The sequence below is a fragment of the Triturus cristatus genome, chromosome 4_1 (assembly GCF_964204655.1).
Source record: "Triturus cristatus chromosome 4_1, aTriCri1.1, whole genome shotgun sequence".
NCBI lineage: Eukaryota > Metazoa > Chordata > Amphibia > Caudata > Salamandridae > Triturus > Triturus cristatus.
Genome location: NC_140585.1, coordinates 88,498,246 through 88,513,462, shown reverse-complemented (window position 1 = coordinate 88,513,462; position 15,217 = coordinate 88,498,246). Strand labels below are relative to the sequence as shown.

At 46.6% G+C, this 15,217-nt stretch overlaps 1 protein-coding gene across 1 annotated transcript in view; it reads right to left on the bottom strand.

Moving 5' to 3' along the window:
• LOC146839622 (membrane-spanning 4-domains subfamily A member 12-like) overlaps positions 1-15,217 on the bottom strand; it is a 128,349-nt gene that overhangs the window by 16,814 nt on the left and 96,318 nt on the right. Inside the window, exon 4 of the mRNA XM_085650831.1 lies at positions 6,143-6,268. Within this exon, the coding sequence (XP_085506957.1) occupies positions 6,143-6,268 (126 nt within the window). The remainder of the gene's footprint in view (positions 1-6,142; positions 6,269-15,217) is intronic.

Below are 15,217 nucleotides of genomic sequence, written 5' to 3'. Positions count from 1 at the left end.
AGGTTCGGGTCCATGTCTGTTCGTCGCGTCCAGCTGCTCCTTGCGTGTGTCGTCCTGATTTCCCGGCAGTTTTTGGCAGCCGGTAAATATTTTCCGTGCGGGATGACGTCGGTTCGAATCGTACTTCCTGGTTCGTGAAACGTAGGCTGGATGCGTACCGACGTCACGTCGGCGCCTTTCAGGATCGGAATTGTGTTTTGTTTCTGTTCAGTCGGTGTTTTGTTCGATTCGTACGGAAATGGTGTTTCCGTATGAATCGTACTTGCGTTTTCGGATGGATTTCGCACCGGGTACGAGTCGGACGGAGAAAAGGCTCCGTCCGACGGTTCGTACCCGGTTTTTACCGGATCGGAATTGGCACCAGAGTCTCTGCTATATAAGGTCCCTGCCAGCCCATAGAGTCCTCTTTCTTTGGAACGGTAGTTAAGTCCATGCACGACCTGCTCTCGAGGATCACCGATAGCCAGGGCCTTCTCCAACCAAGGAACTGCAAGCCCAACGGGGCCGAACTTCTTTCTGGATCCCGATCCAGACAAACTCGCACGTGAGCAGAGCACCGAACGGTAGTCATCCAGTCACCGATAAACCATAGTCCAGCTTACTTGCTGTCTGTACCTGAAAAAAAGGAAAGGAAACACCCCATAAAAGCTGTTCCAGAGTGCTCATTAAAGCCACATTACAGCATGAGAAAAGGGGGGGAAGAACAGTACACAGAGAAATGCAAATCCATAGCATAAGCAACAACATCACATGATGAAATATAAGCATCATAACATACCATGTGCAAAGCATGATGAATAAAATCATTACATCAAACAATGTATATCTCTGGGTGGGATAATCCTCGCCTCCGTAGTCCTTAATAGAATTGAAAATTCTTGTCACGAATGTTCGCAAATTTTTAATTCTATGTCAGGACCGGAGGCTCCGATTATGCTTGTTCAAAGCTGATCCACCACCATTGACGCAATATTCACAATGGGTTTATAGTAAAATGTTTTGAAGGTACTCTCATTAGACCAGTCAGCTGTATTCATGATATCTACCAGGCTGACACCTGACGAATATGCTTTCGTAGCCATGGCTCCGCGTGCAGAATGCGCTCCAAATTTGGAGATGTCAATTCCCGCTTCGCCCATGAGCCAACGCATCCATCTAGATAAAGTAGCTGGAGTCACTGGGCGAAATGGCTTCTGCAGAGCAATAAGCAACTGTCCTTGCATATTAGTACGAAATTCTTCAGTACTTACCTCGTAATCTTTAATACATTGCACCACGCATAATTGAGGATTATTAGGAAAACTTGGATAAGTGACTGAAGTGGTGTTGCACTTGGTCCTCCTGGATAGAGTGAAATGCACACCGTCCGGGGTAAATCTACGCCCCGCCAAATCCAATGCCCGCACATCAGACACCCGTTTGCAAGAAACCAAGCATAGGAGCATAGTTAACTTGGCCGAAAGCTGTTTCCGAGATAAGAATCTGTTGGAAGGCCAGGCTTCAAGAAATCTAAGGACCACCGAGACATCCCAGAGATGAGAATACTTTGGACAAGGAGGTTTCACCATCCTGACCCCTCTAAGCAACTTACATACCAGAGGGTGTTCCCCTATGGGTTTACCGTCTAAAGGTAGGTGTCCTGCCGATATCGCGGACCGGAAGTTGTTGACCGTCCTGTACGCTAAACCGGAGGAAGCCATGGAGGCTAGGAAGTTGACCACTAAAGAGACATGTGCCTTAGCGGGATCCACGTCCCGTTGAGCGCACCAATCACACCATCTCCTCCAAGATGAGGAGTATCTCTTATGGGTGTTGGCCGACCAGGCCTCTTTGATGAAGTTGCTAGCTTCGCGTGAAAGGCCTGGGACACTCCATCTGTCCCTGAAACCCGCCAAGCAACTAGTGGGAGCTGGCCCGATGCCACCAAGGGATGAGGATTCTGAAGAGGGTCCAGCAATAGGTTCTGCACTCGCGGAAGAAGGATCGGAATCGCACAACTCATGGCTAACAATACTGGAAACCATGCCTGAGCCCTCCACAAAGGGGTGATCAATATGAGTTCCGCGCGAAAAGTCCTGACTCGCGCCAGGACCCTGGAGATCATGAGAAACGGAGGGAACGCATAGCAGAGAGATGTCGGCCATTCCTGTAGGGAGGCATCCGTGGCTATCGCCTCTGGATCCGGCCTCCAACTGAAGAATTGGGGAACTTGCTTGTTCAGTCGAGATGCAAATAAGTCTATCAGGCAAGGACCCCAAACCTGTGTCAGGCGTCGAAACACCGTGGGTAACAACCTCCAATCGCTGGAGTCCTGCAGATGGCGGGAATTCCAATCTGCTACCTGGTTGCTGGAGCCGGGAAGGTATTCTGCAACCACCGAAATTCTGTTCTGTAGACAGAAATGCCAAAAATCTTTGGCGATCTCCGCCAACATCTTCGACTTGGTACCACCCAACTTGTTGACGTAGCGTACCGCCGATATATTGTCCATCCGGAGGAGGATACAACAATCTGCCTTCTGTGGCGAAAGGCATCTGATCGCAAAGGAACCGGCCAATAGTTCTAGGCAATTGATATGTAAGCGCAATTCCTCCGAAGACCAGCGACCACCCGTGGTCAATGTGCCGCAACGGGCTCCCCAACCCCATCGGCTGGCATCCGATTCGATTATCACATCCGGTGCCGCTCCAAATAGCGCTCGGCCGTTCCAGGCCTCCATGTGATTTAACCACCATTCCATCTCCAGCCTCGCCTCTTCTGAGAGAGGGATCCGTTCTGAGTAGCTGAGACCTTTCCGGAGATGTCGGATCTTGAGCCGCTGGAGGGCCCGGTAGTGAAGGGGGCCCGGGAAGATCGCCTGGATGGAGGAAGACAGTAGGCCCACCACGCGGGCCAACGATCTCAGGGAAGTTGTTTGCTTTCGAAGGACAATTCGCAGTTCCCTTTTGATGGACTTTATCTTTGTCATTGGCAGCAAGAGCTGGCATGATAGAGAATGTATCAAGAACCCTAGAAACTCGATGGATTGCGAGGGAACCAACATCGACTTTTGTGGGTTGACGATGAACCCCAAACTCTGCAGCAGATGTATCGCCCAGTTGAGGTGTGTTTGGACTGTCTGAGGGGAGGACGCCAAAATTATTATGTCGTCCAGATATATTATGAGGCGGACTCCTCGAGCCCTGAGAGACTCCACCACCGGTCTCGGAAGCTTCGTGAAGCACCACGGTGCTGACGAGAGGCCGAATGGAAGGACTTTGTACTCGTAGCAAACCGTCTCCCAGATAAACTGAAGAAACCTCCTGTGGGGGGGGGAAATGGGAATGGAGAGATACGCGTCCTTGAGGTCCAACCGGACCATCCAATCTCCTTCCTGGAGGAGATCGCGTAATAGATGGATGCCCTCCATCTTGAAATGCCTGTAAATAATCCAGGAGTTGAACTCTTTGAGGTTCAGCACTAACCTGGATCCGCCTCCTTTCTTGTCCACCAGAAAAACTGTGCTCAGGAAGCCGTGAGGGTGCACCACGGAAGGCGCAATCGCGCCTTTCCGTAACAAGCAGTTGATTTCTTCCGTGATGAAAGCGCGATCTTGTTGGGAAAAAGACAGCGGGGGCGGGCGGAACTCTTGCGAAGGGGAGCTGTACATCTCTAACCTGTAACCCTGTACAGTCTGCAACACCCATGCATCTTGCGAAATTTCGCGCCATTTGTCTAGAAAAGATGCCACTCTGCCCCCCAAAAGCACCTCCGAAAAGGGAACCAGGCTCACCTGAGTTTGCGGCATCATGTTGGTTGTTGGAGTTCCCTCCAAATCTGCCACCTTTGCGGAATCTGTTCCTTGAACGGCGGGAAGGATAGAAATTGGAGGTATTGGCAGAATTGTCCTGGTAACCTCCTCTTTGCTGACCACGCTGGGCGCCTTGGTTGTAGCCCCGGCCGAACGAGCGCCCACGAAAGCGTCCGGCCCTGCCGAAAACAAGGCGGAAAGCCCGCTTCAAAGAACCTTGGGCCTTGTCCAACCCACTGAAGGTGGCCACGAACTTTGTGAGTTCCTTTAAAAAAGGTTGGCCAAACAGATGACCTTGGGCCAGCGGACCTGATTCGGATGTGGCCAATTCAGCTAACCTGGGATCTAATTTCAGGAGGATGGATCGGCGCCTCTCTGTCGATAGCGCACAATTTGCGTTGCCTAGTTGGCACACTGCCCGCTGTGCCCAGCCAATCAGCTCGTCAGGGTTAATCAAAAGGGCCGACTCCTTGGCCCGAAAACCCATCTCTAAAATCTTCGTCAGGGGACCAATAACGTCCAGCAGTTTATCCTGGCAGGACCGCCAGGACCTATCTAGGCCTTTCTTGGGATCTTTAGAGTACTTTTTCAAATATGTCAGCATTGACGGGTCCACTTCCGGGGTAGCCGCCACTTTGTCCGCCAGGTCTGGCCTAGGGCATTCCGACCTCAGCCGAGTTCGCACATCGGTATCAAATGCCTGGCGCAAATGAGACTGGACATAGTCCGCCACTTCCTGTGACGGCAACCAGGAGGTAGAGTTAGGGTGGATAATATCCGCCGGGTCAAAGGTGAGAACCTTGGGTGACGTGGACGGAGCGGCATGCTTTTCCTTCCGTGCCTTCTTGGCTGGTCGAGGGGATTCTTCTTCGTCAGAAGTAGGATCCGGGGAAGTATCGTGGCCATCATCTTCCTGGGAAATTTCAGTAATCGTAGCTTCTCTAGAAGCTGTGCGTTCTTGCTCCGCCATTGACTTGGCCAATTTAGCGAAATCCGCGGCGTGTGGGTTCGCCCTTCCTTTACCCCCAGATTTAATGCGGGAGCCAGACGCCGGCAGCCAACCTTGTTGCTGTGCATAAGAGCAAAGGTGGCGTTTTAGGGGCGCAATTGCCCTCACCAAAGCCGAGTTCACTGACTGCTGGACACCCGCGTCCAGTGCCTCAACGAGGTCATATTCCATCGACCCAGAGGGTTCCTCATCATAGTAATAGTATTCCTCCTCATAGTACTCAGACATGATATCAGCACGAGTGCTGTAAATGACCCTGGAGGAAAGTGAGTGACCTTATTCACTACCAACAATCAGATATTCCAATATGAGGTCAGGGGGAATGGTAACCCCAAGCAAGCCCTAATCAGACACCCACAGGTGATCTCTGTATAAGTTTAGAATGTGGAGGGAGGGAGGGCTTGCAACAAAACCCCACTCTAGGCAAAGCCTATGCACAATTTTACAGCCCCTGAGAATGAATACACATCAGGGGCGTCAGAGGAGCAAAAACGAGCCTTTTAGGAGTCAAAACGTTATAATCCCGGGTCAGAAGCATGTAAAACGCTGCTCCGGCGTTCGTTGAAGTCCAAATGTGGACAAATATGGCCGCCACGCATGCGCGCTGGCCGAGGCTCATAGAAACTGAAAGGGGACTGCGCGTCAAACTGATGCGCATCCCCGCTCCTCAACCTCCCGCTCCACTAGTACCGGCGATGCGAGGGAAACCCCGCTGACACACACGCGCGCGAAGGCAAATATGGAAATCAGTGATGAAATCAGTGACAAGAGGAAAACCGGTAGGCGCGTGCAGCGCGACGCGCAGAAACAGAGTGGCACTCTCACCAGACTCTCACCAGACAACGTTTAGATCGCAGTAGCGCGTAAAAGACAGCGCAATGCTAACAACAACGCTTAGCAATAAAGGCAACTTGCGATCACATAGTTATCAAGAGAAAAGTTGAAATGCACTTAACTGGCTGCGGAGCAGCAAAGAAAGAGGACTCTATGGGCTGGCAGGGACCTTATATAGCAGACTCTATGGTTGTCACATGGTTTATTTCTGTGTTTTCATTGGCTGCTGTGAGCTTCTAGTAAAGATTGAGAAGCATAATCGGAGCCTCCGGTCCTGACATAGAATTTTATCCACCGTACTATTCAATGCCTCAAAATGTCAAAACCTCTTTAGCAATGTAGATTCTTCAGGCTCAAATATTAATAAGGTGAATATATTGCGACCAAATAAACAGATAATCTACACCAAGCCAAATGAGCATCACTGCTTTGGGCAACAAGAGAACACACATTATCTACCTGCACCATAGAGCAGAGAGGAGATACATGGATGTCAACATCTGGCTTACCTGGGCCACACTTGGGTAGGAAGAATTACACACAGATTTGCATCCAAAAGAAGAGACAGCAACAGAAACAAAGAACTCCAGGAATGAGAGCAGTAGAAGAACTATCACAAGACCGTCCTGGTAAGCCTACAAAAGGCAATGCAGAGCAAAGAAAGAGTTAGCAAAGTGATGTGATTAACAGTTTATCGTGACTATCTAACTTTGAGTAGTGCACTTATTCAAAGGAGAAAAATATAGGGCCTCATTTATGAAAAGTGACGCATCACTGCGTGAAAACAGTGATGCGTCACTTTTCACTGCGCCCTCCCTGCGACTCCAGTGATGCGTCATATTTACAGTATGACGCATCATGTCGCAAGGAGTCACAGATACGTCAGTATTTCTGACGTATCTGTAGGCGCAAAAGTGACGCATTGCTGGAGTGTGTCACAAAAGTGACGCAACTCCAGCAATGTGTCGTTTCACATGGGGCAAGCCCCATGTGATAGGGCCTGCGTCAGTCTTACGCCTGCTGTGAGGCAGGCGTAAAATATTGACGCATTTGCACCCTAGAAGTGGCGCAGTGAAATCTCGTAGATTTCACTGCGTCACTTCTACGATGCTTACTTACGTGGGAACGCCCACCCTGCATACATTATACCTGACGCAGGTATAATGTAGCGCAGGGGTTTGCAAAGTGACGCATCTAGGTAGATGCGTCACTTTGTAAATATGGCGCATCATGGCGTATGTTTTACGCCACTGGTGCGTCACAAAAAGTGACGCACCGGTGGCGCAAAAGTGACGCAGGGGCTCATAAATGAGCCCCTTAGTTCTTATTTTTATTATCAATTCTTCATTCTTTTGATCTTGTCTTCGCCCCATTTGTGATGGGTTCTCATAAGGTTGTATATCTCTCAGCTTTCCAAAGATTGCCTGCCCTACCTGCTTCAGGGGAAGAGACTTTGGGGCATATTTACAAGGTGTTATCGCCACCAGAACGTCACTTTTTTTGTTGTTCTGGTGGCGATAACCCCTTCACCTTATTTACAAGGTGGCGTTAAGCAACACAATGTGGCTTAACGCCACCTTGTAAATAATGCCCCTATTAACGCATCACTTCGCGTGATGGGGTGGGTAATGGGTATTGCAGTGGGAATTCTGCCACAACACCCATTACTTTTTGACACTGCCCCCTATTTACAAGGCTGGCATAAATATGGGGCAGTGCCGAACATCAGACCAAGGAAGACCTAGTCTTAAACTGGCGCAATGAGGAGAAATTAATAATTTCTCCTTGTTTTTGCTGTTTGCATTGCACAGCACACATAGAAACAGCAAATTGCCATTAATGATTGTTTAGGTTGTATGACTAAACAACTACCTCTTAAACAACGAATGCCGAAACCACGAAGGCTAAACCACTACCTAAGCCAAACCACTACTTTCGGTACAACGAATGCCTAAACCACTAAAATTTATCATTTTTCACATTACCTGAATTTATCACTATGTTTTAATAAATCGCATGTTTGAAACACGTATAACCTAAACATTTTTTTTTTCATTTTACTTAAAATTTAACAATCTTTTATTACACGTGCTGTTCGAGCATGCATGCCCCCACCAATTGATTGTTCTAATGTGCAGTCAGCGATGCCAAGCATACTACAAACGTCTTCCTCAGATTGTACAATAACGCTTATTAGTCATGTGGCCAAGATACTCGCTCCCAGTTATGTTACGTCAGGAGCGTTTTAAACATTTCTAAACTCCTAATTGAATGACGGTGGGTAAATTTATTGTTACGTTCAACAGCAAACATGTATTGTTTGAAGCAACATAATATTTGAAAATATTTTAATAACTGCATCGTCCATTCCACAAAAAGGTCTCTTTGAATTTTTTTATTTTTTGTAATGGATTTCATTACATTTTTCTTTTTTGTTAAAATAATTCACCTAAATTAAACATAGAAAAAACGCCCATCCACCGTTTTGTTACTTTTTCAACTTTTACAACCATAGTTAAGTCTCATCGTGCACTGATCTTATTCACATCACTGTAAAACAAACCAACACTGCCATCTACTGGCCTAACACTCCAAATCAAAACAAACTCTAATATTTCTTCATCGTAATTAAATTCCTGATATGTACAAATGAATATTACACATTCCCAAATTAATAAAAATATCCCAAAATCAGGTGTCCGTTCCTGCACATAAACAATCATTAGATAATGACGAGCTGCAACTTCTATATGTGCTGCATACTGCATCACACATAGAAGTTACAAATCACCATTAGTGATTGTTAATATGCAGGAAGGAACACCTTCCTGCACATAGACAATCATCCCCTGGCTCCTGGTTCATGGGCCTGTCCAGGAACCTGATTCTACCTTTCTTGCACTTCCAACGTTCTCTATTCCCTCTTGACCACCCATCCTTCCCTCACCATCTTCTTTCTACCACACCTCTAACTCTAGTGAGCCTACCTCTGTTTCCTCCCCATCACCTCTTTCAATCATCCCCTACCTCTAACAACTCTCGTCTCCCAGTCCACCTTCCTTTTGCTCTCATCACCCTCCCCCACAGTTTTCTTTGTACATTGTCCTCTTCTGTATCATGCACCTTCTCCACCACTTCACTCACCCTTCCTGTTTCTCTACCCACTCCTGTGATGCTTCCCATTATGAATGAAGGTGAAGTTTATAAAGTGCACTTCACAGCAAAATGAGAGTGTCCTGGAACTCAACTTGGACCTAGCAAGACAGAAGAAGATTTTTAAAAAACGGTAGGCTTTGAGATGTTTTCTGAACTTCAAATACACGTTGACTAAATGAAGGACCAACTGAGGTTTGTTCTATTTAGAAGCAGTAGGGAAATGAAAAAAATTAGCTGCCAGTCCTTGATTTCATAATGTGGAAGACGGTGATAGATGGTGATAAGGTTATCAGAAAAAATCCTAGGGTATGGGAAGGCATGGGGGAGGGAAGAGTCCCATCAGGAATGGGGGCATTGATCTCTCATAGCTTTCAATCAAAGACATTTGCTTTGGAAAGTGCAATGTTTCTCCTCCGGGAGCCAATGGAGGGTTCAAAGTTGAGTCGATCTTGGTTCCTACTTGTGTGAAACCCACGAGCAAGTGAGAAGGCATGTTCTTTATGCACTGGAGTCTACAAATCTGATTTTGTTGCTGATATAAGTAGATTGAATTACAGTTGTCCAGCCTAAAGACAGCAGAGGCCAGGTCTAGAGTTTTCCAACAATTTTGGGCAATAGAAGAAGGGCAGTTTTTGGAAATCAGGTATGATTTTACCAATTCTTTAAGAGTGGGGCTTTGGCTCCCTCTGCCCAGAGGATTCAAAGTTTCACCTATTGCCATTCTAGTGTATCCTTCCGCCTCCCACGGAGGGCTTGCATTGCAGTGCATGGGTGGCTATTGAACATCTGAAAGTGCTATGCATCATCACACTTTCAGTTCTTCATCTCATAGAAACATTATATAAAGGAAGTCATATTTAGTTTTACTGCAGCAGGTTTTTTTTTATATAGGACTCAAACCTATGAGTTTTGCCTTTGCTTCTATGCATTGTTGTCTATTAATATGCATTCATTTCAAGCAACCTGGTAGGACAGCTAGTCCTTTCTTTTATGACAAACATATAAATCACAGAAAATGATATCACTCTTGAACATGCGATACACGTGACTGTTGAATATATAGAACTGAATATGAATTAAAAACTTCCATGTAACAGATCACAGTTCAGCCAGAAGGAATCTCCCTTGGAGTGATGGAGTCTAGTGAAGAGGAGGACAACAACTGCGGCAGTTTGAGGTAATGAAGTGTCATGAGTGACCCCTGTATCAGCAGTCCCATAGCACAAGGTGATGAGTGCCCAAGCAAGTGTCCCGCAGCTTGCTGAGCTGCAACATCGAACCCAGCCAACCCGCACAAGAACCATCCAGAGTGAGGAGGTACAAGAGACAAGCAGGGCCAATGCTAGGAGAAGGCGAAGGGGAAACTCGCGGTGCCCACGGGGCACTGGAAGTCAAAGACAGATGAAAAATGGAGGCAAACATTCACCCCTCCCCAGGGTCGAATTGTGAAAGAAAATAGGCCCAGGCACCAAAATACAAGTGGCCCCCACTAGTGAATTAAATAGCTAAGAGAGTGGCCAATGCTTGTAAACCGGGACAGCTCTGAACTTCTAAATCCACGCTGTGTAAGTGTTTTGCAAGGTATGGAAGACTGCATTGATTTAAGGTTGCTGCAGGCAATGCTTGTTTTCATATCAAGGAAATCAGCACTAAAAACCAGCCCAGCAGACCATAAGATAGGCCCACGTCCAGTCAAAAAGTGGCCCACACACTGACCTGTTAGACCTGCCCATTGGGAACTGCTGTATTGTCCTATCAGCCAGTCCGACCCTGCCCCTCCTCCTCTTCTGCGGGTCCATAGATGGCAATTCATTTAAACACACACAACTTGCCCCATAACATAAAATGTATTTATAAAGTGTAATGTTCACCTACTGGTGGGGAGTAGTGAGCCGCCTAGCGCATTGTACTGACAGGGTTCCCTCGAACACATGGGAAATATACATTCTCAGATTGTATTGCAGGCGCAAGAAACACAAGGTCACACCCTGGTTCATTGACTTGGGTCTATTGTTAGCCAAACGACTGCTCACTTGCAGATGGAAATCACCTGACACTCCTCACCTCACTGCCTGGAAGCAGTCGTTCACAACTTGGGCACAGGCTGAGAGCGTTGCCCTGCACAGAGAGGAAAGCCGAGGACATCGCAGACACCCCATAGTCAGCAACTGGAATGCTGTAATGGCTGATTTACACACTCATATACCTGATGCTTCCACATCACCAGATGACCAGCTCACCTGTGGTGCAGAGATGAGGGGAATGTGGAATGCCACTCCCATTATGGCAACCCCCCTGACATGCCAGATTCAGATGCTGTGTGCCCCCAACTACCACCACCTGAACTGGCAGGGGTCACAGCGACGGATGCGTGATTCAGTACCAAGATGCACTGCACCAGTTTGTGTGGGGATGGGGTGTGATGTTTTGGCTAACATGGCAGTTAATGTTGCTACTTTTTGATATTTTATTTGTATTTGTTTGGAATACTTGATTGTTTATATCTGATATTGCAAACAGTTTCCTGTGCACACCTCACTCAATTTCTTGACAGCAACTATAATTTGTATTGATGCATCTACCTCAGGAGATTCTATAAATGCCTTCTGTCTGTACTTCTAAGTCGACTGCACAATGTTGTGCTTTATGCTAGCGGCCTGCACAATACACTACTGCCAACACAGTTTGTCCTGATATTGCTATAATCACAATTTCAGAATATACCATTGCCAGCTGGTATTGCTAATGTATTGTGTATAATGGCATTCACACATCCAAAAAAGCAATAACAATATTTAAACAAAAAAAAATGACGCGTAAAGTTAACCCCCATAGAAGTATCTTAACGCCATTGACAGATAACTCAAATGTGGCTGTCAAAGGTGCAGTAGGTTCAGTGGCACCAGCGCCAAGGGATGTGAGCAATCCACATCAACCTAGCTATGACTGTCTTTTACTTTTCACAGGTTGCCCATGGCACATTTGCTAAGCCTCTGCAGGTAAAAGATGTTTAGTGTTACTCAACTCAAAGGCACAAAGCCAAAAGTGAGGTTGAGAAGTAACTAGCAGGGGAGACCGAAAGGTAGGGCAGAGTTAATGGTGCTGCAAAAATACATCAATAATCAACTAGAGAGGATTTTGGCCCTTAATCAGTAAGCCTAGGCCAATAATATAACATTGAGTGTCATGTGTGATCGTATGTAGTGATGAGTGACTAAGTATCGGTACTGGCATGTGTGTTGTTGTGAGCAGAAATACATCAAGGCAAGGACACCGCTCCCATGTGGCCTGCACAAGACTTATCTAAAGGTCATGTGGGAGGTACCCTTCTTTGGAAAAGGGATGGGTATATGGACTCAAAAAACAAAAGTTCCCTTCTCCTGTTGATGTGATTAGGAAGAGATTATCTCCTCCTGGGCCTCTGTTTTCTCAACGTGAGAAAAAGGGACTAAGTGTGCGATAGAGTCTTATGCAGGTAACCAAATTTACAATAAAGTAATTCAATGCTTTGTGATTACACAGTCAAACGAAACAAATACACAGATGCAAATGAATAAGATGTATACCTATTTTATTAACCAGTACATTCTTCATTATTCATCCATATCAGTTAAAAACACTTTTCCATGTTATTTATTCAAAAAAACATATACAATACACAATAATAAAACAAAGATATTTTGAAAAATACTTTGGAAAAGTGAACTGTTATGGATGAATAATGAAGAATGTACTGGTTAATAAAATAGGTAAACATCTTATTCCTTTGCATCTGTGTAGTTGTTTCGTTTGACTGAAAACGAAACCATTATCATCAAACCAGCAGACAAAGGGGGCGCTACAGTCCTCCTGGACATTGATGACTACGAGACGGAGTGTGACAAACAACTCAGTAACACCAGATACTACCGTAAACTCAACACAGACCCCACTGAGGGACTATCTAAACAAATCGGTATGCTGATTAACGAGGCAAATACAGAGGGTTGGATTTCCCCCCAGGAGGCAGCCTTCCTAATTAACGACGACCCTAAGACACCTTACTCTTACGTCCTCCCGAAGATACATAAAGGAGTGAGTCCTCCGCCAGGACGAACGATTGTCTCTGGTATTAACTCTCTCCTGGAACCATTGAGTCAGTTTAGTGACCACTTCCTCCGGCCTTTGGTCCAGACTACCACCGTTTACCTCAAGGACACACGGAATGTGCTCAACCTGATAGAGGCAATCAACGAGGATAACACTGAACCCATTGACCTACTTCTAACTTTGGACGTAGAAGCTTTATACACCAACATTCCTCAGGATGCCACCATCGAGGTTGTTGAAGATTTACTACAAAGAGCGGATCTCCAAACCAACTCGCCAGAGGCCTTCATCGTGAACCTGATCACCATAGCCCTGAAGCAAAACTTCTTCATGTACAAGACCTCCATCTTCCACCAGATACAAGGTACCAGCATGGAGAGCACCTTTTGCGCCGAGCCTGGCTGGACTGTACATGGCATCCTTTGAGGATAGACAAATCTTCTCAGATGAAAACCCATACAAAGAGAATCTAATCACATGGGAGCGATACATAGACGATATCCTGATCTTCTGGAAAGGAAGCAGAACCACCTGAGATGCCTTTCTGGAATGGATTAACCACCTCAACCCACATCTTCGGTTTACAGGGACAGTGAGTGAATCAACCATACCTTTCCTGGACCTCAGAATCATCCTGGAAATCGGTGTTCTTAGAACCACACTACACAGGAAACCTACAGATTGTAACAGTCTCCTAGACTTCAACAGCCACCACCCCAGGGCCCTACGAGAGAATCTAACCTATGGACAGTTCCTACGAATACGGCGCAATTGTACCACCAACCAAGACTTCGATACCGAGGCCAACCACCTGGAGAAGAACCTCTTGGAGAGACATTACCCCAAGAGAGTCGTTACTCAGGCAAGGAAACGAGCCCGGAAAAGACATAGAGAATCCCTTCTAGAAACTAGAATAAAAGTACCCAACAATTCCATCACATGTGTGACCACATTCACACCACTGTCCAATAGGCTCAAGAAGATCATCAAACGTAATTGGAAGATCCTTAATACAGATACATTAGAACTGGAACAACCACGGTTCGCTTTCCAAAGTTCGTCCAATCTACGAGACACACTGATCAACACACGCCCAGTGCAAAGAAGATTGAGCCCACGGAACACCGCACTGTGGAGTCTACCTCCTGTGACAGGTCACTACCTCTGCGGAAACTGCCATGCCTGTTCCACGACGACCCATAGCAAACTACTGACCCTGGACATCTTCATTTGGGAAAAACGAGGGAACTCCAACTGTAACACCAAGAACTGTACATACCTCATCACGTGTCCATGCGGGCTCACATACATTGGTATGACCTCACGCCCTATCAAGACACGAATAAGTGAACATAAACGCACCATCCGACGAGGGAGGTCAGCCACCAAACTTACCAACCACTTCTTGGAAGTTGGACACAACTGTGACCAAATCAGATGGACTATATTGGAATCCAGATCCTCTTGGAACACCCAAGCCCTGCTGCGACAGGAACAACGCTGGGTGTTCCGCCTCCACACCCACATCAAGGGACTGAATGAGGAAATACCCTGGATAGAACTCTGACCTTGTACAGTTTATCAGATCGTGACCCTAAAACAGACAATCCCACACCTACACGTATACCATATGCACCTCTTAGAGGGCTATGGTCTCTGTTGTACAACTCTCTGAGTAGGGAACATCTACATCTGGTAATATAGTATAATATGGGCCCTCCATTCAGTTCACTTAACTTTATTATTTTATTTCCAGGTGGATACAGCCTCACTAACAAAACACCCATGGGGTTTTCCAAATAAACGCATTGGTCACACGATACCCTATACACAGCTCAAGACGCTATGCTCAGGCTCACTCAAGTCCCACCTTCGAACACGTAGGCTGCTTAGCGCGCATGCGCATAGACTCCTTTCACATCCGATACGCATCATCGGACTAAGACTCTTCTCACTGCGCATGCGCAGCACCTAACGGCCATGACGGCGCCCGACACACGAACGAAACAGGAAATGGGAGCCGCCTCAGGAAGAGCTACTTTAGAGAGATATCATACACAGCCCACACTACTTGCAAGCAGCCATTGATAGAGGGTAGGTGCGGAATGAGCCGGCACCCGACGCAACCGTGAGTACTCTATCCCACACTGGTGGTAGGCAGCAAACAGCATCCGTGAGAACCACGAGCAAAATTCATACGCACAGGGGTACTTTTGATAATATTACCCCATATGTTGTGTTTCTCTCTATCCAGCAGATAGGGTGCGGGCAACCAACGGTCAAGCCTAGGAAACCCTCGATCATGCACACGAGGGTAAGCAGAGCTGTAACCTTATCTT